The 22,581-nt window shown below is 47.3% G+C and overlaps 1 protein-coding gene across 2 annotated transcripts in view; it reads left to right on the forward strand.

Moving 5' to 3' along the window:
* The first annotated feature begins 17,042 nt into the window (after positions 1-17,042).
* The window catches only part of EIF3D (eukaryotic translation initiation factor 3 subunit D), a 17,401-nt gene continuing 11,862 nt past the window's right edge, over positions 17,043-22,581 (forward strand). The window contains exons 1-4 of one of the 2 annotated variants that reach the window (XM_003783251.3): positions 17,043-17,191; positions 20,311-20,443; positions 20,739-20,784; positions 21,837-21,973. In XM_003783251.3, the coding sequence (XP_003783299.1) occupies positions 20,321-20,443; positions 20,739-20,784; positions 21,837-21,973 (306 nt within the window). In that variant the 5' untranslated portion in view covers positions 17,043-17,191; positions 20,311-20,320. Of the gene's footprint in view, positions 17,192-18,048; positions 18,181-20,310; positions 20,444-20,738; positions 20,785-21,836; positions 21,974-22,581 lie in introns of those variants that run through there. The other variant, XM_023509448.1, reaches the window with a different exon arrangement.

Below are 22,581 nucleotides of genomic sequence, written 5' to 3' on the forward strand. Positions count from 1 at the left end.
GACTTGCACTGCCTCTTAGGCACACTTCAAGACCACTCTGATGCCTTTCATTCATTCATTCATTCATTCATTCATTCAGCTCCTATGACATACTAGTCACTGTGCTCAATGCTGGGGTTAACAACAACCAAGACAGTCATGGTCCCTGCCTCCCACAACTCATGTGCTACTGAAGTACAAAGAATCAAATAATTATATAATTACAGATTATTGTGGATGCTATGAAGTAAATCCATTGAGATGATGATTTTTTTTTTTTTTTTGAGACAGAGCTCACTCTATCACCCTGGGTAGAGTGCCATGGTGTCACAGCTCACAGCAACCTCAAACTCTTGGGCTTGATAAATCCCTTTGCCTCAGCCTCCTGAGTAGCTGGGACTACAGACACTTACCACAAGGCCCAGCTAGTTTTTTCCTTTTTTTTTTTGAGACACATTCTTACTTTGTCACCCTCAGTAAAGTGTCATAGTGTCATAACTCACAGCAACTTCAAACTCTTGGGCTCAAACAATCCTCTTGCATCAGCCTCCTGAGTAGCTAGAACTGTAAGTACCTGCCATAACACCCAGCTAGTTTTTGTTAGAGATGGAGTCTCACTCTTGCTCACGCTGGTCTTAAACTCCTGAGCTCAAGCAATCCACCTGCCTTGGCCTCCCAGAGTGCTAGGATTAGAGGCATAAGCCACTGCATCCAGCCCTGGGCTGATGATTTTTAAAATATCAGAAATTAGCTGGGCACAGTGGCACACACCTATAGTCCCAGCTATTTAGGAGGCTGAGGCAGGAGGATCACTTGAGGCCAGGAATTTGAGGCAGTAGTGTGCTATGATCATGCCTGTGAATAGCCACTGCACTCCAGCCTGGGAAACTGAGCAAACCCTGACTCAAAGAGAGAGAGAAATATCAGGCATTAACCTCTCTTTTGATTATCAGAACCAATAATGGCTTGAAACAATGATAACCATTTTATTATCTCTCCTAATTCTGTGTACTGAGTCGGACAGTTCTTCTGTTGCTCATGATGTAGGCTGGGCTTTCAGTCATTCAGGGGATCATCTAGGCTAGAACAGCAATGCACCTGGCTGGGAGTGCAGCTTGGCCTATTGATCTGAACACCCTATTTCTACACCCTGTGGTCTCTGTATGTGACTTAGGCCTCTCCCAGCAAACCCACAGGGCTCCGCGTGGCAGAAAATAGAACCTCCCAGTCATCTGAAGGCTTAGCTTCAGAAGTCTGAGTAAGTCACCCTGCCACATTCCACAGGCAAGTCCCAAGGCCCAGCCTGGTTCCAGGGGAGAAGAAATAGAGCCTGGCTCTTGCTGGGAGTAGCAGCGTGCACATGAGAGGCTGATACACATTGGGAGCCACCTTTGCAGACTGGTGCAACCACTTTAAATACAGAAGTTAGTAGAGACCTACCTGAGATGGGGACCTTCATCTGAAATTTGAAGAGTATAAAGGATGAGCCAGGCCAAAGGAGGGTATGGGAGAGGGCAGAGGGTTCCAGGAAGAGGGAACAGCATGGGCCAAGCCTCTTTTCCTAAGGAAGGAAAGATGACTCAGTGGTTATCCTGGGTGAGAGGACAAGAGACACCAGTTGAGGTGGAAGAGGTAGGCAGGGGTCGCTCCAAAGGGCAAAAAGAGCCACTGACACAGACGTGACAGAGGCAATTGCCACTGAGCTTCCCACGAAAAACTCACAAAGCCAGAGCCAAAGCTAGACATTGTCGCAAGGGACAGATGTGAGAAAGGTATGTTGCCTTCCTCGAAGTTTGTAGCTTTATTTATTTATTTTGAGACAGAGCCTCAAGCTGTCGCCTTGGATAGAGTGCCATGGCATCACACTTCATAGCAACCTCCAACTCCTGGGCTTAAGCGATTCTCTTGCCTCAGCCTCCCAAGTAGCTGGGACTACAGGCGCCCACCATAATGCCTAGCTATTTTTTGGTTATAGTTGTCATTGTTGTTTGGCAGGCCTGGGCTGGATTGGAACCCACCAGCTCTGGTGTATGTGGCTGGCGCCTTAGCTGCTTGAGCCCCAGGGGCCGAGCCTTGTAGCTTTTATTTTAATCACTTACTTGTAATTTGCAATATGTCTTTTTCCATTCAGTTCACCTTCTATTTCTTCAGCTTCTATGAGTAGAAAAGCTAAAAGTAAAAGACACAATAAAAAGGCTCTAAAGGAGGCTCGGCACCTATAGCTCAACCCGCTAAGGCGCCAGCCATGTACACCTAAGGTGGCGGGTTCGAATCCCCAGCCCGGGCCCGCCAAACAACAATGATGGCTGCAACCAAAAAATAGCCGGGCGTTGTGGCGGGCGCCTGTGGTCCCAGCTACTTGGGAGGCGGAGGCAGGAGACTCGCTTGAGCCCAGGAGTTGGAGGTTGCTGTGAGCTGTAATGCCATGGCACTCTACCCAGGGGGACAGCTTGAGGTTCTGTCTCAAAAAAAAAAAAAAAAAAAAAAGGCTCTAAAGGGAAAAAACACCAAAACCATGGACAGGAGAAGGAAGAAGTATGGTAAAAGTAGAAGCTTCCTGGCAAGCAAAGCAAAAAGGGAAACACATAAACTCTATAGCTTATGTTGTCAAAGTTGACACTTCAGTTGCTGCGGGGAAGAAAATTTCTTTTCTTGATCTCATGCTATCTGGGGAAGAGAGAAAACCCACATGGAACAATAATTAACAACTCAAGAGTTTAAATTTTGGACAGGCCAAAAGGGTGCCCCAGACAGAGACTGGGATGAAAGTCTTCGAATCTGTGCATCACCCTGAGAAGCGGCAGGGAGGGGCAGGTAGAAAGCAGGGCAGTGGAGTGGGTGCACAGGTCTGGATCCAGAGCCCAGCTCCACCCTTCACCAGCCACGTGAAGTCAGCAAGAGATAGCCTTCATTTCCTCACCTATAAAATGGGTTCAATACTCTCTACAGAGGGTTAGCAGGTGCGACGCTCAGAGCACACACTGAAGGGGAAAGAGCTCCTGGCACGGGGCTGGGCACAGCACGGGCACACCACAAAGACTAGTAAGGACCAGAGCAAGAACCTGCTGAGCGCTCCCTCTGCACCAGCCATTCGCCGAAGCACTTTATGTGTTAATGCGACATCATGAGATGGATCTTATTATCCCTATTTTTACAAATGAGGAAGTCAAGGATGGGCGAGATTAAGATATGCCTCTCAAGATGTCACAGTAGGGATATGGCTGAGTGGGGACAACGATCCAGGCAGGCCATTGGCTGTAGAGCTCACACCTTCACCACCACACTAACCCACTTCCCCAGGAGTCATCTCCTTTTCCCCTTCTCATCACCTTCCTCCCTGGTACCCACCTTCTGGCAGAGGACTCGCTGCTGTACGGGAGCATCTCCCTCCATGCGGCCAAATCCCCGTCCCCTGAACCATCTCATCCTCACCTGCTTCTCCCCCTTTGCCTCCCTCCTCGCCCTAGCTCTGTCCTTGCTGAATCTCTGTGTTTGCTCTGCCCTTGGCTTAGCTCAGGCAACTGGATGCTTCAGAATGCAGGACTGCAGACTAGAAGGGACCTCCGTGGTCAGCTTATTCCCTGGACTGGATGCTTCTTGGGGTCAGGGATGGTGCCCCATTCACGAGGGGCACCAGACAGCCTTTTAGAGTCAATTGCTCCTACTGGAGACACTGGCAAAGGATTAACAGGTAAGACTCAAAGTGGGCCGTGAAGAATGGGAAGGATTCCTCCATGGGCTCCGTGAGCGTGGAGACACGCCTCACCTATCACGTGTGCTTGGCACGTGGCAAAGTCTCGTAATCTTATGAACTGAATTGAATTGAGATGAATCAAATTGGACTGAACTGAATTGCAAGATTGAATGGACAGAGGGAAGATAGATGAATGGATGATTAGATGGATAGATATATGGAAAAGTAAGTGGATGGATGGATGGATGGATTTGGTAACCATAGCCGGTAGGGAATTCTGGTAACTGGAGACACAGCTGTAGGAGTACCCAAGCTGTGTTTGGGAAACACTGAATAAGTTGGTTTGATTGGAGTAGATGGCTCATGTCAAGGAGAAGCAGGAAAAGAGTAAGCACTCACATTCTGCCTCCCGGGGGGAGAGGTGGAAGCATGTGGCGTGCTGGGCAAGCCGAGTGCTCAGAAGCTGCTGGAAAGGGAGGCGTTAACAGCAGGATGGTCCCCGGCCAGCTGGGACCAGGGTGACAATGACAGATTACAGCGTGTCCTCCACACTAATAACACTGCGGCGTCCTCTTCCTGCCGCTCCCCAGCCAACTCCAACTCCAACGGATCGATACCAAAGGCACACACCAAAAATGCTCGGCCAGCTTCCTCCAAGGCTTGGATGCTTCAACGCACAGAACTGCAGGGTGGAAGGGGCCTCAGTGTCCTGCATGCCTCCTGGACTGGGCACTCTATGGGGCCAGGGATGGTGTCCCATTCACCTTGTCAGATCCTGTCCCATCATAGGGTCAAGCAAGGATAGCCCGTTCCAAGTTTGCTGAGTAAAGGAGTCAACCTCCTGTCCAATGCAGAAGTCCTTACAAAAACAGTTGTAGGGCACACAATCCCTTATTCTCTACTTACTTACCTCTGGTGATGGGAGACTCTCCACCTCCCCCAAGCAGCCAGAGCCTGTCCTTATTAACCAGCTCTGGTGATTAGAGCCATCTTCCCTATTCTGAGTTCACCCCTCATCTTTTATTTGTCCATGGCCTTCTATTGCCCAATTTCTTCCTCTTCCCTGGCCAACTCTCTTCTCTTCTCCCAAACAATCCAGGAACCCAGGATTCCGGAGTATTCCCAAGAACACTCCAGGATGCTGAAGGCAGATGATTGAGGAGCAGGAAGAAGGGAATTGGCATCCCTTGAGCACCTGCTCCAGGTGAGATCTTCCTCACTGACATCCTGTGAAGGAGGTGCTGTATCCCCATCTCACCGATGAGGACCCTGAGGCTCAGACAGGTTAAGTAGCACGCCCAGAGTCTCACGGCCACACAGTGGCAGAGCTGGTGCTTGAGTCCAGGCTTCCACTGTGCCGTTCCAGCCCCCAACTCATGGCCTGAATGTTCCCCTCATCTTCTTCTTGGCCTCACATGAGTCTGGAAAGCAATTAACTGGTCCCCTAATGCCCCACTCCCAGGGAAGGCAAAGAGATCTGCCCAAGGTCACCAGCACTGATGGGCTGCCGGATCAGGGCTCCTCCACACAGCCTACAGCTTCCCCTTCCCCCAGCCAAGTAGCATTTCTCAGGGAAGAAAACCAGAGCTCCTTGGAGAAATGGCTGATTCCAGCCTGGAGTCTCCCAAGCCCTTCCATCCACCCACCCACCTCGCCCTTCCTTCCACAGAGGAGACCAACTGGGGCAATGGGCCTCCATCTGGCCTTGACCTCCTGAAGAAGAAAAATGACTCGCCCAGAATCTCCCTCCAGGCACTGAGGCCAGACCTCCCAGGCTCCTGAGCCCCTTGGCCTCCCTCCTGACCCAGTCCCAGCAGCTCAGTTCCCACTTGTGGCCTGGTGGGCTAGAACTGCTCTGGAGTCAGGAAGAAGCCTCAGGCAGGTGTAATCCCAAGCCCAGAGGCTGCTCTCTCCCTCTTAGTGTGCCTCCAGCCCTGCCAAACGCCCGCCTGTCACACAGCCCCTCCGCAGCCTCTCCTCTGCCATGTCCCCACACGGTCTCCAGCCAGGCCCCTCAGGACCCCACTCCCTGTCTTGATCAGACCACCTGCCCACAATCCAAGCCTACCACCATCACACATGTCCACTGACCTCCTGATGTCCACACACCCACCCACCCCTACCTCTCCCTCCCTCTGCTCAAGCCACACTTTAGTGGTGACACTCTTCAAGCTCTCAAAAACAGTCAGGATCGAAAAACCCTGCAGGCTCTTCCCAAAGCCTGCACCTGTGGTTCACATGTGCTTGTCTTTTCCTGCCTTTTGTGCTTGCGTCTGTATAAAACATCCCCTAAAAAACAAACAAAAGGCCAGGTACAGTGGCTCATGCCTGTAATCCCAGCACACCGAGAGATCGAGGCAGGTGGATCGCTTGAGCTGAGGAGTTCTAGATCAGCATGAGCAAGAGAGCAAAGCCCTATCTCTACTAAAAATAGGAAAACTAGCCAGACATTATGGTGGGCACTCGTAGTCCCAGTTACTCAGGAGCCTGAAGCAAGAGGCTCTCTTGAACCCAGGAGTTTGAGGGTGCTGTGAGTTATGACACCCTGGCACTCTACCCAGGGCTACAGAGTGAGACTCTGCTTCAAAAACAAAACAAACAAAACAACAGCAATATAATCTCCAGAGAAAACACAAGAAACTAAGAGTTGTCACCTCAAGGGAGGGAGCCAGGGAGCAAGAATATAGGGACAGCAACCTCTCTGAACACTCTTTGGGCCTTTTTTTTTTTTTTTTTTGTCACCCATGGTAGAATGCCGTGGTGTTGCAGCTCACAGCAACCTCAAACTCTTGACTTCAAGTGATCCTCTTGCCTCAGCCTCCTGAGTAGCTGGGACTACAGGCGCCTGTCACAATGTCCAGCCATTTTTTAGAGATGGAGTCTCTGGCTCCTGCTGGTCTCGAACCTGTGAGCTCAGGCATTCAGCGTCCCAAGTGCTGGGATTACAGGTGTGAACCACCGCGCCCAGCACCTTTGGGCCTTTCTTATTAACACCTTCCTGGCAGGTAGCAATGAACCTTTTGGATTTTATACCATGTACATGAAAATCTACACACTTTAGCTTTTGTAAAGATGATGCCACAGCACTCTACAGGGGCAACAAGGTGAGATTCTGTCTCAAAAAATAAAATAAAATAAAATAAAACAAAACAAAACAAAACACAAAATCAAGTCCTGACTCAATCAAGACCTGCCTTGGGAGGCAGATTATAAACTAATGCCCCAAAAGCACTTACCACCCTGAATGGCACATAGCCAGGGCTCAGCCAACGTGAATAATGGTCCCCCCTTTGCCCACCTTCTCCCTGTAACTCTGAGCGCCTTGCATAGCTCTCAGCATGATGGTTCCCTGACAAATATGAGACACAATTCATAGTCTTCAGGATCATTTCAAGGCCCCTCCCTGGCTGGTCCCCCCCTCTCTTTCTGGCTGCTCCTCTTACCTGTTCTCAAATGCATGACTGACGCCCTATGACAGCTCTGGCCTGTGCACACATTGTTGTCCCTGCCACTCTCCTTCCCCCGACCCTCACATGCCTTTCTTTGCCTGATAATCTGTAAACTCATCTCATTCTTCAAGATCCTGGGACAGGTCCCCTCCGCTGTGCAACCTTCCCCCAGCCCTGGTAGATTCAGTCACCCCCACAGCACTCAGTACAGTCTTCTGAGCAGCTCACCCCAAACCGCCCTGTAGCACTTTGCCTTCCCTCTCCCCCCTTGCTCTGGAAGCTCGGTGGGGGGAACGAAGGCCGTCAGGGGCTGTGTTTACATATCTGTATTCCTAGTGCTTAGCATGTAGCGGAAACTCAGAGCATGTTTGTTGAGTGAATGAATGACTGAACAAATGAATGAATGCATCATTTCTGACCATTTAGCCACCTGGCATCCTTCAGGAACCAAATGATGGTGAGTCACTCATGCCTTGCAAACGTCGCTTGGTAAAGGTAGTGACCTTCTGTCTTTGCAGTCTCTCCCACGAGCTCCAACCCAGAAGCCACCTCGCTCAGCCCCAATGCACCCAGAGAACCTTCCAGGCGCTGCTCGTTGCCGCAACTCCACAACCTGCAGGGAGTCCCTCTCTTCTCCCTGCTGCGGAGGTCTGCAGAAGCCCTCAGCCAGGAGCTGCGCTAGGACTGAGGACAGAAAGACAAATAAGATACAATCCCTGCCCTCACGGGTGAATAACAGCTTGGAGGAGACAGATGCCTGCGTCTGCCTCTTCTATCCACCACCTATAATTCACTGAATACCTGCCTTGTGCCTCTCTGCTCTGCGCCTCACACACCTTCCATCACTCTCTGGGCCTCAATTTCCTTCTCAAATGGCCGTGAAAAGACCCACCCCATCGAATATATCAAGATTGTTTGGCAGACAGAACCTGATAATCTATGTAAATTGCTTGATAAACTATGAAGTCCTGCACCCAAGTTCTGACTGTTGCTGTTACTAATAGATCTTAATGTAACAGAAATGAATAGCTAAAGCCTCCCCTCCACAAGCACAGTGATTTGCACTTAGTAGGTGTTTAATGGATATTTGATACACCAGTAAGCAGTGGGGGGTGGGGGTGTGACTTTTCATGACTTGGGGAGCAGCGCCACCCTGTGGTCAGATGCAGAACACACAGACCTTGTGGTAAACAGTTCTTCGGGTGCGCATTAGGAAGAGGGTGTTGAGGTTCCCTGAGAACAAACGCAAGGAAAGCCAGTTGGACACAAGGAAATAAGGAAAAATGTCTTCACTCCTGGAGGTAGCACAGGCTCAGAGTACACAGAGGTGGAAGAAGGGTTGGAAACAACATTCCAGCTTATTTTTCTGTAAAGGAGTCTTTGGGGGAAACTGAGCACCCAGGGAGCAACCCAACTGCATAATTGAGTCTGGTCTTGCCAGGCCTTGTAGAAAGCGCTGCTCATTCTTCATCTAAGATGAGTTGAACTTGGCTTTGCTGGCTCACAAGCTGTGTAACCTTGAGCAGACCATTGCCCTCTCTGGGCTCCACATGTCTCATCTGTGCAATGATCCCTGCACTGGCCGCCTCAAAGAGTTAATGTGAAGATCCAATGGGATAAGAGACACAGCTAGTTTGTAAATGGTAACACATTATACAAACACAATAGGTGGTTACTGTTGCAATTGCCAGTACTAGCAGTAGTTGCCATTTATTGAGCTCTTACTGTGCTAAACCCTGCAGCCTATCACCTCATTTCCTTCCCACAAAACCCTATAAAATAGGCACATTAAGAAGCCCATTTTGTACATGGGGAGGTTGAGGTTTACAGAAATTTAAAATTTTGCCCAAAGTCACATTCAGCTAGTAAGGAGGAAAACCAGGATTTGAACTCTGGACAGCAGTGCCCCCAAAGCGGGCTAGTCAATCACAATGCTACATGGTCTCAGTAGTTCCAGCCCCTGAATGGGATTGACAGAGAGCCCCTGATAGGGTAGGTGCCTTGAAGAAAACAAAAGAATTATTGACATGTCTCCTCTTTTGCCCATGAAATTATGCTTTCTGCCTTTCTCTACCTCGGCACCCCCTTTGACTTTGGAGCCTTCTGGAAGAGTACAGACTTTGGGCTCTGCATCCAGGGCCCTGCTCGCACCCAAGGTCAGAGAATTCCAAAACATTCCCTTCCAGGGTCCAAGCCTGACGAAAGGCCACATGTGCTCCCACAAGGGACTGGCAAAGGTAGAATGGGGAGCAGGACCCTTTCAAGGTCACTGTTGGACAGATGGTGCCAAAATCTACTGGGAGAAAATGGATACTTGCCAACAATCATAATGACCCTCACATGACTAGAGGTCCAGAGTCCTCTCGAGCTAATGAGTTGTCCCCTTGTCCATTTTCTCAATCTTTGGCCCACAGCCCCACCTTACAGATGAAGAAATTGGCATTCAGCTGATAGATGAGAAAACTGGCGTTCAAAGAGATGAAGTGACTTCTCCAAGATCACTCTGCAACTAAGTGTCAGAGAGGGGACTCAAGTCTAAGACTCCAAATCTTTCTGACTCCAGAGGAATCCAGAAACAGGGGAAGCAGAGTGCCCAGAACTGTTTCAGGCTGATAATCCCAGTTCTAGCCCTCCTTCTGACATCTGCTGGCTTTGTGAGCCCAGACAAGGCACTGAGCCCCAGTTGCTTTATGGCAGAGACTCCCTGTCAGCTCTGACTCCATGGCCCCTATTGATGTACTTGAGCCATAAAGATGAGGGCGTTCAGCAGCATGTGTAGGTTCTACGGAGAAGCAGCTGTGACCTCGCCTCCCTCGGGAAGCTTTTCCTCACTCCCCAAGGCTGAGGAATTACCCTCATTGTGCTTTCACTTCACCCACAGCACCGAATTGTAGTTCACCTGCAAATTCCCAGAGGGCTGTACATGAACGTGAACATGAAGAAAGTTGGGTATAGTGCAGTAGGGAGCAGTGAGGACTGAGGCAAAGGAGAGAGCCCCGGCCAAGGGAGCAGCTCCTTGTCAGTTCCTATTCCTTATCCATCCAGCTCAGTGTTCATAGACTCTAAGAGAAACCAAAAATTAAGATTTTTATGTGAACTTTGCTTTTTAAATGTAGATTCAAAATATATTTTATGAAGTACTTCATAGATATTGCAGACCCTGGATCAGCCACATCTGCTTTCCCCCTTGACTTTGAGCTACTTAGGAGCATGACTGAGTTCTTCTCTGAATGCTGACTGATCAACCCAAGACCTGGGTCCTCACGGCAACCAGAGATTGCTTTTGAAATGTCTCAAGATTTTGCCACAGTCAAAGCCTCCTGCCTCCCATGTTTCTGATAACTATATTAATTCAGTTGACGTGGATCACGGGTCTACCACATTCTGGGCACTACCTTAAGCACATTACGTACATCACCTGAACTAATTCTTTTTTTTTTTTTTTCTTTTTTTTGAGGCAGAGTCTCACTATGTCGCTCTGGGTAGAGTGCTGTGGCATCACAGCTCACAGCAACCTCAAACTCTTGGGCTTAAGTGATTCTCTTGCTTCAGCCTCTCAAGGAGCTGGGACTGCAGGCACCCACCACAACATCCAGCTATTTTTTGGTTGTAGTTGTCATTGTTGTTTGGCAGGCCTAGGCTAGATTCGAACCTGCCAGCTCCAGTGTATGTGACTGGCATCCTAGCTGCTGAGCTACAGGCACCGAGCCACCACCTGACCTAATTCTAACTACTTCCCTAAGTAGCATGTACTACACGTGTAATTCCATCTGTTTTACAGATGAGGAAGGCAAGATTCATATGGTCACACAACTTGCCCAAGGTCACAAAGCTACTGGTAAACCCGGGATTCAGAGTCAGCCAGTCTGACTCCACAGATGTCTGCTTGCATTGTGGTGATGTCACACTGACTCATGAGACCACCACCTCCTCTTTCTTTGAGACAGAGTCTCACTCTTGCCCTAGGCTTAGAGTGTCCTGGTGACATAGCTCACGGCAACATCAAACTCCTAGGCTCAAGCAATCCTCCTGCCTCAGCTTCCTGAGTAGCTGGGATTACAGGTGCCCACCACTATGCCTGGCTAGGTCTTTACAGTAGAGACAGAGTCTCAGTCTTGTTCAGGCTGGTCTTTAACTCATGACAAGCAAGCCACTTTCCTCAGCCTGCCAGAGGGCTAGGATTACAGGCATGAGCCATGATGCCCAGCCTGAGACCCCCCATTTAAATATTGATCACCCTGCAGACACCCGGCTTTCCTGGCACCTGCCAGGACAGGGGGACAGGGCGTGTGGTATCAATACAGATGGGAAACGGCTCTGCTTCAGAACATGGGCCTAAGGCTCTGGAGGGGCACCAAGTAGCCCACAACAGCACAGCCAGATCAAGCCCAAATCTGGGTTCACCTCTGGCTCCAGGACACCAAATCCCAGCCTCCAACAGAAGAAAACATATGGGGCGGAGAGAAGGAGCAAAGGAGAGGCATGGCTATTGCTCATCCCATTGAAACAGTCAAACACTCTCTAAACTAGCTAAATGGCTCCAAAGGAAATGGGAATCTATTTTGTCTCCTGTCACTAGGGCTGCAAATCCTGATATATCTCAGGCAATAGCGGAGAAGCGGATGGCTCAGCACTTGGAAAGATGCCCACACAAGGCAGGAAGTGGGGTGGATGATTCAACAGGTACCTCTCTATTCTGAGAACTGGTCCTGTGATGAGTGAGTGTACAGCCAGCTGAAATAAAAAATAATTTTGAACGCCAACCATCAGAACATACAACAAGCCTCCTTTTCTTCCGGGGGCCTTGAAGCATTCTTTGGGGCTTTAATCTTTCAAGGTTTTCACTTGAACATTTTCTGGGATGACAAGGCTCTTGGAAGGTGACTCCAAAACTTCCCTTCCTACCAGCACGCATCCCCACAGGATAATAAAATGCGCCAAGGCACCATGTCCCTCACCCTCAGTCTTTCTCATCTGTTAGATGGGGGTAATGCTATCTGCTCCACTGAGACAGAAAACTCTAATACAGGTCCACAATTCCCCACCTGGAACCTTTACAGCTCAATATGCTCCACAACTTAGAAGTCTCTGGATGTCGAAGGGTTTTACAGGAGGTCTACTGTGTATTAGATCTCCACAGACAGCTCAGGGGCGGTATTCCATAAACCCTTTATTTTTTTCTGCAATAAATCTATGAATATTTCCCCTAAGTAGGATTAGTCTATAAATAACCTCACATCCGTCAAGTTAGCCATCAAATGTTTGCCCCTTGAATTCCCATCCTAAAAGCACTGTCCCCCAAATCATTCTCTATTACACATCCCTGCAGCAGCCTCTTCACCTGCTTCTCCCATCTCTGTGTCCTTACCCATTTTCTAACACCCCCCCCCAAAGCACCCTCCTTAGGAGCAAGATCCTCACCCATTTTGCTCCCTGCTGCCTCCTCCACATCGGGGTCTCTCTTTACCAGGCCCACAGAAGATGCTCCATAACGCTGGTTAAATGTGTAAATGAAATTCCATTTCTGTCTCTCACCAGCTGTGTGACCTGGGGTTAGCGACTCCACCTCTCTGAGCCTCATTTTGCCATCAAAAGACCATTTTATTTAAAATTGGTATTAAATACTGCAGGCTTGAGGCACAAATGGAACTCAGGACTTTCTCATTTATAAACTGCTATGCTAGCGTTAGTCGTTATTAGCTGTAAGAAGTTATTCGGTTGCCAGAGGACAGCGTTCGTGCCTCTCCAAACTACAAAGAGGCTGTGTGAGCTCCTTTAGAGAAAAGGGTACCTTTCCCCAAACCTACACTTTCCTAGCAAGAACGTTAAGTTAGGGAGGTTTATAAGGTGTTTGTTGGTTGGCTGGTTTTGTTTTTGTTTCTGTTTTTTTTTTTTTTTTTGAGACAGTCTTACTATTGCCCTCAGTAAAGTACCATGGCATCACAGCTCACAGCAATCTCAAACTCTTGGGCTTAAGTGATTCTCTTGCCTCAGCCTCCCAAGTAGCTGAGACTACAGGCACCCACCACAACGCCCAGCTAGTTTTTTTGTTGTTGCAGTTGTCGTTGTTTAGCCAGCCCCGGCGGGATTTGAACCCACCAACCTCAGTGTATGTGGCTGGCGCCATAACCACTGCTACGGGCGCCAAGCCATGGTTGATTGGTGTTCACATTTCTAAAAGCAGAGTCTGAAGGCCCTGGATGCATGTACTAAGCATTTCTTGGGCACACTCTGTGTGCCAGACCCTGTGCTAGGCCATGATAATTTTTCCAGAAATAATATATCCACATGTTAGAGGAACCCACAGTTTGGGGTAGGGGACATAGGGGACAGCGGTAATAGGGGAAGGAGTATGATAAGAAAGTGACAGAGGGCTCTGCCAAGTGTCATTGGATACACAGAGAAGGGGCCTGTCCTGAGGTCACTCAGGCACCAACAAACATTTTCTGAGCACAAGCTGTTGATAAGCACCATTCCAGGTGCTGAGAACACAAGAGCGAACCAGACAGGTAAGATCCCACCTTTCGCGAGGAGACAAGAAGGAAGTAAACAATATAATTTTCAATAGGAATGAATGTTAGGAACTCAACAAAATGCTAATGGAATATGCAGAAGATTCAGGAGCCCCGCCGCCTCCTGGGCTTGAAACCCTGGGTTACCTCCACACTGTTGCACCTAGAGCACGTCTCTGTATCTCTATATCTTCATCTGTAAAACTGGGAGAATAACAGGCCCTACCTCATGGGCTAAGGTGAGAATTAAATGAGTTGATTACAGTCGTTAGATCCACGTGGCAAGCTGGATCTAAGTGGGCAAGAGAGTGAACAAGGGCAAGGTGAGGCTACTCAGAAACCTGCTTGACAAGGACACAGGCTCGTGTAGATCTAGGGAGATGCAGTCGAGGCACTGCATGGGAGGGTCTTGGGCAGGAATGAGTTTGGGTGTGATCCAGAAAAAGGAGGCTGCTGGTGGGAAGCTGGCATTTAGGGCTTTGCAGACCATAGGATTTCATCCTCAGCACGGAGGTAAGCCACTGAGGGTTGTGAGATCGGGGGAGGGGTGGTTTGGCAGGCTTTGGTTTCACGTAAAGGAAGGTCACGCCAGCTGCCGTGTGGAGAACAGGCAATGGGACAGGCAGAAAAAGAGACAGTGGGGGTTGGGAAGTGTCATTGGGGAGGAGGGGACCAGGGGCACAATCTCCCACCCAAGCCCAGGGACCCACTACTGACAATGAAAGAGGACACTCCAAATCCTTCTCCATCTGGGGTGGGCAGGGACATCTGGGCCAAAATATGGGAAAGATGATTAAACTCTGACACAAGAGAGAGGCTGCAGCAGATGGCCTGTGGGCCCACAGCAAAATAAAAAATAAAAAAAAGACAAGCAATTCAGCAAAAATACATCTCCCTTACATTTTAGAACACATTAAATTTACTATTGACTTTATTTATGCTAGCACTTATTGTATGTTTATTTACGTGCCCAGGAGAATGAGCTAAACCTATTTTCTCATTTCCTTCCAACAAAACTCCTGTGTATCCATTCAACAAAAATTACCAAGCACTGTTCTAGGTGATACAAAGCCACTAACTCCATGGAGCTCACACTCTAAAGGGAGAGATAGAGTTCAAACAAACACACACACACACTCTAAAGGGAGAGACAGAGTTTATACAAACACACACACACTCTCTCTAAAGGGAGAGATAGAGTTTAAACAAACAAACAAACAAAACAATATCTGAGAAATCAATGAAAACTATGAAGAAAGCCAGGCAGGGAAGAGGCCGAGGAGAGGCAGAGGAACAGGTATTTTCAGAGTGATGGTTGAAAAAAGACCTCCATGAGGAGTAACTTTTTTTTGGAGACAGAGTCTCACTCTGTCATCCAGATAGAGTGCAAAGGCATCATCATAGCTCACTGCAACCTCAAACTCCTGGACTCAAGCCATCCTCCTACCTCAGCCTTTGAAGTAGCTGGGACTACAGGCACCTGCCATCACGCCCAGCTAACTTTTCTATTTTTAGTAGCAATGGGATGTCCTTTTTGCTCAGCCTGGTCTCAAACTACTGAGCTCAAGCAATCCTCCCACATTGACCTCCCAGAGTACGAGGATTCCAGGTGTGAGCCACCACACCTGACCTGGAGTTAACTTTTGAGCAGAGACACAGATGATGAGACCAAGCTGACCACCTGTAAATCTGGAGGAAGAATAGCAAGTATAGAAGCTCTGCTAGGAAGGAAACTAACTTGGTGTAATTAAAGCACAAAAAAGACCATAGTGGCTAGATCAAAATGAGCAGGGAGTGGCAGGATATGAAATTGAAGGATTAGACAGGCCACAGGAAGATACTTTCATATTCCTCTAAACACGTAACAAGAAGCTGCTAGAAGGTTGTGAACACATTCCTTGGCCATCATGTCAAGAAACCCTAGAGGAGTGAGTTTGGATCCAAGCATGAGGTGAGGAGATAAAAAGTGGTGGCATTCATGATTTTTTTTTTGAGACAAAATCTCAAGCTGTCACCTTGGGTAGAATGCTGTGGTGTCACAGCAACCTCCAACTCTTGGGCTTAAGTGATTCTCTTGCCTCAGCCTCCCAAGTAGCTGGGACCACAGGTGCCCACCACAAACCCAGCTATTTGTTGTTGTTGTTGCAGTTGTCATTGTTGTATTGTTGCTGGCCCTGGCCGGGTTTGAACTGGCCAGCCTCAAGATGCATTTTCAAAGTAGAATAAGAGGACTTAGTGAATTGAATGTGGTGGGAAAAGGAAATACCAATGGTGACTATAGGGTTTTGCACTGACTACCACTTACCAGGTTCCATTAACAAAAATTAGTAAAACTGGAAGATAAGCAGATTGGAAGAGAATGTGTGGAAATAGGTGCTGTTATTAACATTCTCATTTTACAGGTAAGACAGGTCGAATAACCTACCCAAGTTCACTCAACTGGTAAGTTGAATTACTAATTTCTTTCACATACATTTATATCCTTTATTATCATCTCCAATTTACAGATAGGGAAATTGAAGCGTAGGAATGCAAAGGCCACACATGGCCAAAAAGTGTCAGAGACTATACATCAGATTTATGTCTAATAATACATATATTTTCCAATAAAAGAGACAGGCTAGAAGACTAATAAGGAAACCTAGGAGGCCAGCGAGAAAGGATCTGAGGTTTGAACAAAATTATGTTCTTCGATTCCCTTTCAGTGTTCTAAAACTCCCCCAAGAAAAACTCCAGGAGGAACTCTGGATGCTGAGAGTTGCTGAGGGAACAAAACTGCTGTCCACTGTAGGAAAGTGGTTCCTGAGTCGCTATTTCAGAATCACAGTTGCTAATTAAAATGTGGGTTCCTGGGCTCCCGCACAGACACACTTGTAAAATCCACGGACCTGAAAAATGCTTTTTTAAATTGCGCTCCAGAAGTCGTCATACAATCAAGTTTGGCAACTGTGGAAACACGGTTTGAACCCTGTAAACTAGCAGTCTGAACTACGCAGACGATTTTATACCTCTGAGCCTATTTGCACAACTATTAAAGAGGAGGGAGTTAGAACAGCCCGAGCCTAAGACACCTGAACTGCCCGCCCTTGCTCTGAGACCCAAACAAGGTGATTGGTTAAAGCGGGCGCGGGTCATTGTGGGATACAGAGGGGCTGGGGCGACCCGTGAGGCATTGTGGGAGACAGAGGGAGGCCAGCCACTCCCCTCCTCCAGCTTCCATTGCACAGCCGCCACGTTTCAGTAATGAATGCCCTCTCCGCTTGCCGCCTGACGTAACTATAATCACCCCTCCCACATCTTAGCCGCTCGGAGACTAACCAGGACATCTCGCGAAGCGTAGTGACGGATTTCCGGGTGCACCTTCGCTTTACGACTCGTGCGCTCTTCCGCCGAACCCGGGGAAAACTGGAGTGGTTTACGACAGCGCCGGGCGTGTTTACGGCGCCACCTCCTGCGCGCGCATGTTCTCTCCTTCCCCGGCTTATGGAGTGCATCTGATAACGTGGTCTCCAGGTCAGAACATCTCTTGCCATCCAGGCCGGTCAAGGCCGTTGTAGGTGAGCGGGGTGTTTCGTAGAGTCCTGCGGACCTCTGACGCCGATTTGGACTAGGCCGGGTCTTCGGGGGCCTCCCGGAAGAGACTTCTCTTACGTCCTCCTCTGCCGTCGCAGCCCCTCCGCCGGGCGGAACAGAAATCCGCCTTTTCGGGCCCAAGGCCCGGCACACTGAGGGATGTGAAGCATGGCGTTGTGAGTGAGGTGCCTGGCCCTAGACCCCTCAGGGGCTACGGACTGGACGAGTTTGGTTATGTTACTTAAACCAGCTGGATCACAATTATCCTAACCAGCTTAACACAGATGTCCCACAACTTAGCTGGGACAATTTCTAAAGTGGCCGAAGATTTTCTCAGTTTCTGAGTGGAGTATCAAGGGTACCAAGCTGAGTGGTGTTTGGCCTTTGCTCTGAGAAATTCAAAATCCAAAGCTGTGCTTTTCTGTAAAATGTAAAGCTGAGACAGGAGTAGATTTCAGATCTCTGATCTGAAATCCGCCCCACTCCCTCCCGTGTATTGGTGTAATCTGTACAGTACCGTGGCCTGTCAGCCAGAGTCAGCCACCCTCTGACTACCTTGTTGGTGCCTCTCGATTCTCCTGTGGCCAGTACAGCTGTCACATCATTTTAGCTGAGAAGCTCACGTTCTCCGACTAGTTCCATCTTTTTTTTTTTTTTTTTTAGGAGACAGAGCCTCAAGCTGTCCCCCAGCTCACAGCAACCTCCAACTCCTGGGCTCGAGCGAATCTCCTGCCTCCACCTCCCAAGTAGCTGGGGCTACAGGTGCCCGCCACAGCCGTATTTTTTGGTTGCAGCCATCATTGTTTGGCGGCCCGGGCTGGATTCGAACCTACCACCTTAGGTGTATGTGGCTCTAGCGCCTTAGCCACTTGAGCCACAGGCGCCAAGCCCCGACTAGTTCCATCTTGCTCACCTGTTTTTATATGTGTCAGAGGCCAAGGGACTTCCTCCCACCCCGTGATTCTCCAGAGAGATAATGGATGTCAAGTGTTGGGCCTGTTCCTTTCTGAGTTTCTGACAGAACCAGATTTTTAAAACATGTGTTTTAAAAATGTCTTGTGTTTCAAGACATAGTTGTTACGTTGTTTAATATGATCTCAAATCCCAGATCTTGCCAGGCTGCTGCCCAGTTATAACATGGAAAGAAAGCCAGACTTAGGGGAGACAACCTTGGAAATCAAATCTGTTTTGAAATGATGAGCTCAACAGTTTGGCTGAGCTTCAGGGTGTTTTACCTATAAAATGGGGGCATGGGGGGAGTTAGTGATGTTAAAGTAGCTAGCATACTGCTTGCAGATCAACAGTGTATTTATTTAATGTGACTTCATATTAAGACCACCACCCCTTTTCTTTTGTCCTCTTACCACAGCATAGCTTAAGTTCAGATTTGGAGGATAAAGCTCTAGGTTTCTCTCATCCAAATGTCATCTCTATAGGATGCCTGAGTCTCACCTTCCTGGGGCAGTGAGGAGAGTTTATAAGTTTAACGTGCCTGTGCTCTTTCATTGCTTTCCACCCTCCAGGAAATATCTGTATTATGCTCAGAACTCACCTTCTGAGCATTTTCAGAGAATCACAATGGATGATAAGTGCATAGGTTTTTTTGATAGGAAGTGTCTGACAGCTATCTGTTATAAAGCTTCTGGGTTTTGATTCCTCTGAAAGGAGCTATAAGATTAACACAGAGTATGGTCTCTGAAGCCTGGGTTCAAATTTTTCATCAACTAGTGTTGGAGCTTTGGGCAATTTCTTCATTTTTCTGTGCCTCCGTTTCCTTATCTGAGAAGTGGTATTAATGCTGGGTCCTGCCTCATGAATCACTGGGAGGATTTAATGAATTGATGCATGGTAAGCACTAAAAACAGTGCCTGGCAGTATTTATGAGCATTTGACATACGGCCCCTTTGGGCCTAAAGCTTATGGGGCCCTCCTCCACCTTCTGGCAGTCCTTTTGCCTGGTTTAAGTCCACTTGCTCTCGGCACACAGTATTTGGATTGATGATAAAAAATCGGAAAAACAAAGTTAAATGTCAGGATATACTTAAAGATCCTTTTTTCTCAGCACTCTATGTGGTAAATGTATTTTTGCAAATCTGAATAGTAATCGTGTGGCATTTGACAAAGCATTTTCATGTGTATTAGCTAATAAGCCTTTCGCAGTCATCCTGTGACATAAAACAAGGATCTAGTTTTTTTTACAGATGAAAAGACTGAAGCTTAGAGAAGTTAAATATCATATCCCTTGGCAAAAGTGTTTTTGAGAACCAGAATACACTTAATTGCACTTCAGAAAATGTTAAGACATTTTATCAAATCTGTGAGACATTAACAAATTTTTAAAATACCATTATTTTATATAACACTAAGAAAGAAAAACTACAATTAAAATATGGTGCTCCAGCTTGGCGCCCATACTCAGTGGTTAGGCCTCTGGCCACATACACCAAGGCAGGCTGCTTCGAACCAGGCCCAGGCCTGCTAAACAGCAAAGACAACTGCAACAAAAAAATAGCCAGGTGTTGTGGCAGGTCCCTGTAGTCCTAGCTACTTGGGAGGCGAAGGCAGGAGAATCACTTAAGCCCAAGAGTTTGAGGTTACTGTGAGCTATGACGCTACAGCACTCTAACTAGGACAACATAGTGAGACTCTGTCTCAAAAATAAAAAAAAACAGCCAGGCGTTGTGGCAGGCACCTGTAGTCCCAGCTACTTGAGAGGCTGAGGCAAGGGAATTGCTTGAGCCCAAGAATTAGAGGTAGCTGTGTACTGTGATACCACGGCATTCTACCGAGGGTGACATAATGAGAGTCTGTCTCAAAAAAAAAAAAAAAACCAACAAAAGATGTTATAGTAAAATAAGGATGTCAAAGAATTAGTAGAATACAGTAAGTCAGGTTTGTTAGTGGTCTTCTTGAGTTTTAAGTACATATTTACAGTATTTACAAGAAAATGTAAGTTAGTAATAGCTCCAACAGTTGAGGGTTCATTTCGTGTGTTGCTTTGTGAATTTTATTGTTTATGTCTTTGTTTGCCTCCTGTGAAGGATTTTTGTACTTGGAGGCCTTTCTTCACACATGTGCTGCTCACATTATTTATATTTTGAAGGTTTTAGAAGATGGCAAAGTTCATGACACCTGTGATCCAGGACAATCCCTCAGGCTGGGGTCCCTGTGCCGTTCCCGAGCAGTTTCGGGATATGCCCTACCAGCCGTTCAGCAAAGGAGATCGGCTAGGAAAGGTACTTGCCTGTCAGCAGGAGTCTGGCTCTTTTCACCTGTGGCTGCTGCTCTCCACAAGTCCCTGTTTTAATTTTATTCTTTCAAAAGCTTAACTCCTGTGTTCCTTATAGCAGTACCAGCTGAGAAAGGTTATAATCTCTGGGAGTAGTCATAGGACAGCTGTGCACTTGCAAAGGCATTGTGAGCCACTTCTGGTACTTTCCCATTTCCCACACAGTGTTCTCTCACTTTCAGGGGTTTCCGGAAACTTACCTGGTTGACCTGTAGGCCCTTTATCTTCCCTTTTTCTTATAGGTTGCAGACTGGACAGGAGCCACATACCAGGATAAGAGGTACACAAGTAAGTGTTCAACTGACTACACCAATCAGCGTCTTGGGAGAGTTGTTATTTTCTCTAGTAAGCTCCATTTGAAAGCTTTCAAGAATGGGAAGGAAATGTTAACAATAATTCACAGCTTTTAGCAGTGTCATTTGGACTTTGGACACTAACTGTATATTTTAAAATAGCTTAGATCATTCGTTAAGGCAACATGGCTTATGATAATGGCAGTTTTCCCCCACTTTTGAGGGAGCCATAGATTCTTTTAAAATCTGTTGAGCAACTTTACTGTTTTGTACTTCATTGCTTGAGATTTATTAATACTAACCCTCCAAAGGCAATCAGTGGAGTCCAGGTTTAAAACGGGCACCAGCCCCATATACCGAGGGTGGCAGGTTCAAACCCAGCCCTGGCCAAACTGCAACAACAACAAAAGACTGAGCATTGTGGCGGGCACCTGTAGTCCCAGCTACTCAGGAGGCTGAGGCAAGAGAAACACCTAAGCCCAAGAGCTAGAGGTTGCTGTGAGCTGTGACACCATAGCATTCTACTGAGGGTGACAAAGTAAGACTCTATCTCAAAAAAAAAAACAAAAACTTTTTCTCTATATCAGCTGAGATCGTTAGAGGTGGCTGCCTGGAGTAGTGAATTTTCTGGGGCTGAGGTTGGTAAGAAAGTGTATTACGATCCATTAGACGTATCTGCCTTAGGCATCAGATAAGGGAACATGTGCCTGTATTTACCTTTCCTATTAAATTAAATCTTAGCTGAGATTTTTACACAGTAAGTCCCAGTGAAATGGGTTAGCTTGAGTCCTTTTTTCTCAGCTTAGAAAGTCTTTAGATGAGAGCTTTTCAAACTTGAGTGTGGGTATGAATCACCCGGGAATCTTGTTAAAAGACCAGTTCTGATTCATTTGGTCTAAGGTGGGGTCGTGAGTCTGTTTGTCTAGCAGACTCCCAGCCAGTGCTATAGTTCTTGAGACTGCACTTCAACTACCAAGGCTTTAAACTTGTGTGTTTATGGAAAGTCGGTAGGTTGTAATTATTACACACTGTCGCTTTTACCCCCAGATAAGTACTCCTCTCAATTTGGTGGTGGAAGTCAATATGCTTATTTCCATGAGGAGGATGAAACTAGCTTTCAACTGGTGGACACTGCACGAACACAGAAGACTGCCTACCAGCGGAATCGGATGAGATTTGCACAGGTAGGCCAGAGCCAGCCACCTGACCATCTTGGGACTATCACTGTTTGGTGTCACCTGCTGCTAAAAATGCTACCTTATAAATACTAATGAGAGAGGACAGCATGTTATCTATCATAGGTCTTCCCATGAATCCAGTCACCATTCAGTGACTAAATATGCCACAGTAAACTCATACTTGGTCCAGGGATGTATTTTAAATAGTTTAGATTGCCGTTCACCTGTAGCTAGGACCTCATACCCATTGTGACAATGCTGTTTGTACCAGATTAAAAGGTACACCTGTACCTGTTGCCGCACTTAATTGCTATATGCAGACTTTATTAAGTAGATGGTCCAGTCAAGGTGCATATTATTACAGAGAGGCAAACTCAGCAACCCTAATAAGACACAGTCAACCTACTTCAATGAAAAATATGTCGTGTGAACGTAAGTCTAAGCTTCTGAGCTAATTCCAAGTATATCCCTCACTAAAAACCCCTAGACCAGTGTTTTTCAACCTTATCTCACGGCAAACTTGAACGTATAGTCAAACTTCTGCAGCACACTTAAATTTTATGTTGATCAAAACAAAGAATGTTACTGTGCTTTAAACTTTTTTTTTTTTTTTT

This window comes from Otolemur garnettii, unplaced genomic scaffold, assembly GCF_000181295.1.
Source record: "Otolemur garnettii isolate 467f Iridium unplaced genomic scaffold, OtoGar3 scaffold00007, whole genome shotgun sequence".
Classification (NCBI taxonomy): domain Eukaryota; kingdom Metazoa; phylum Chordata; class Mammalia; order Primates; family Galagidae; genus Otolemur; species Otolemur garnettii.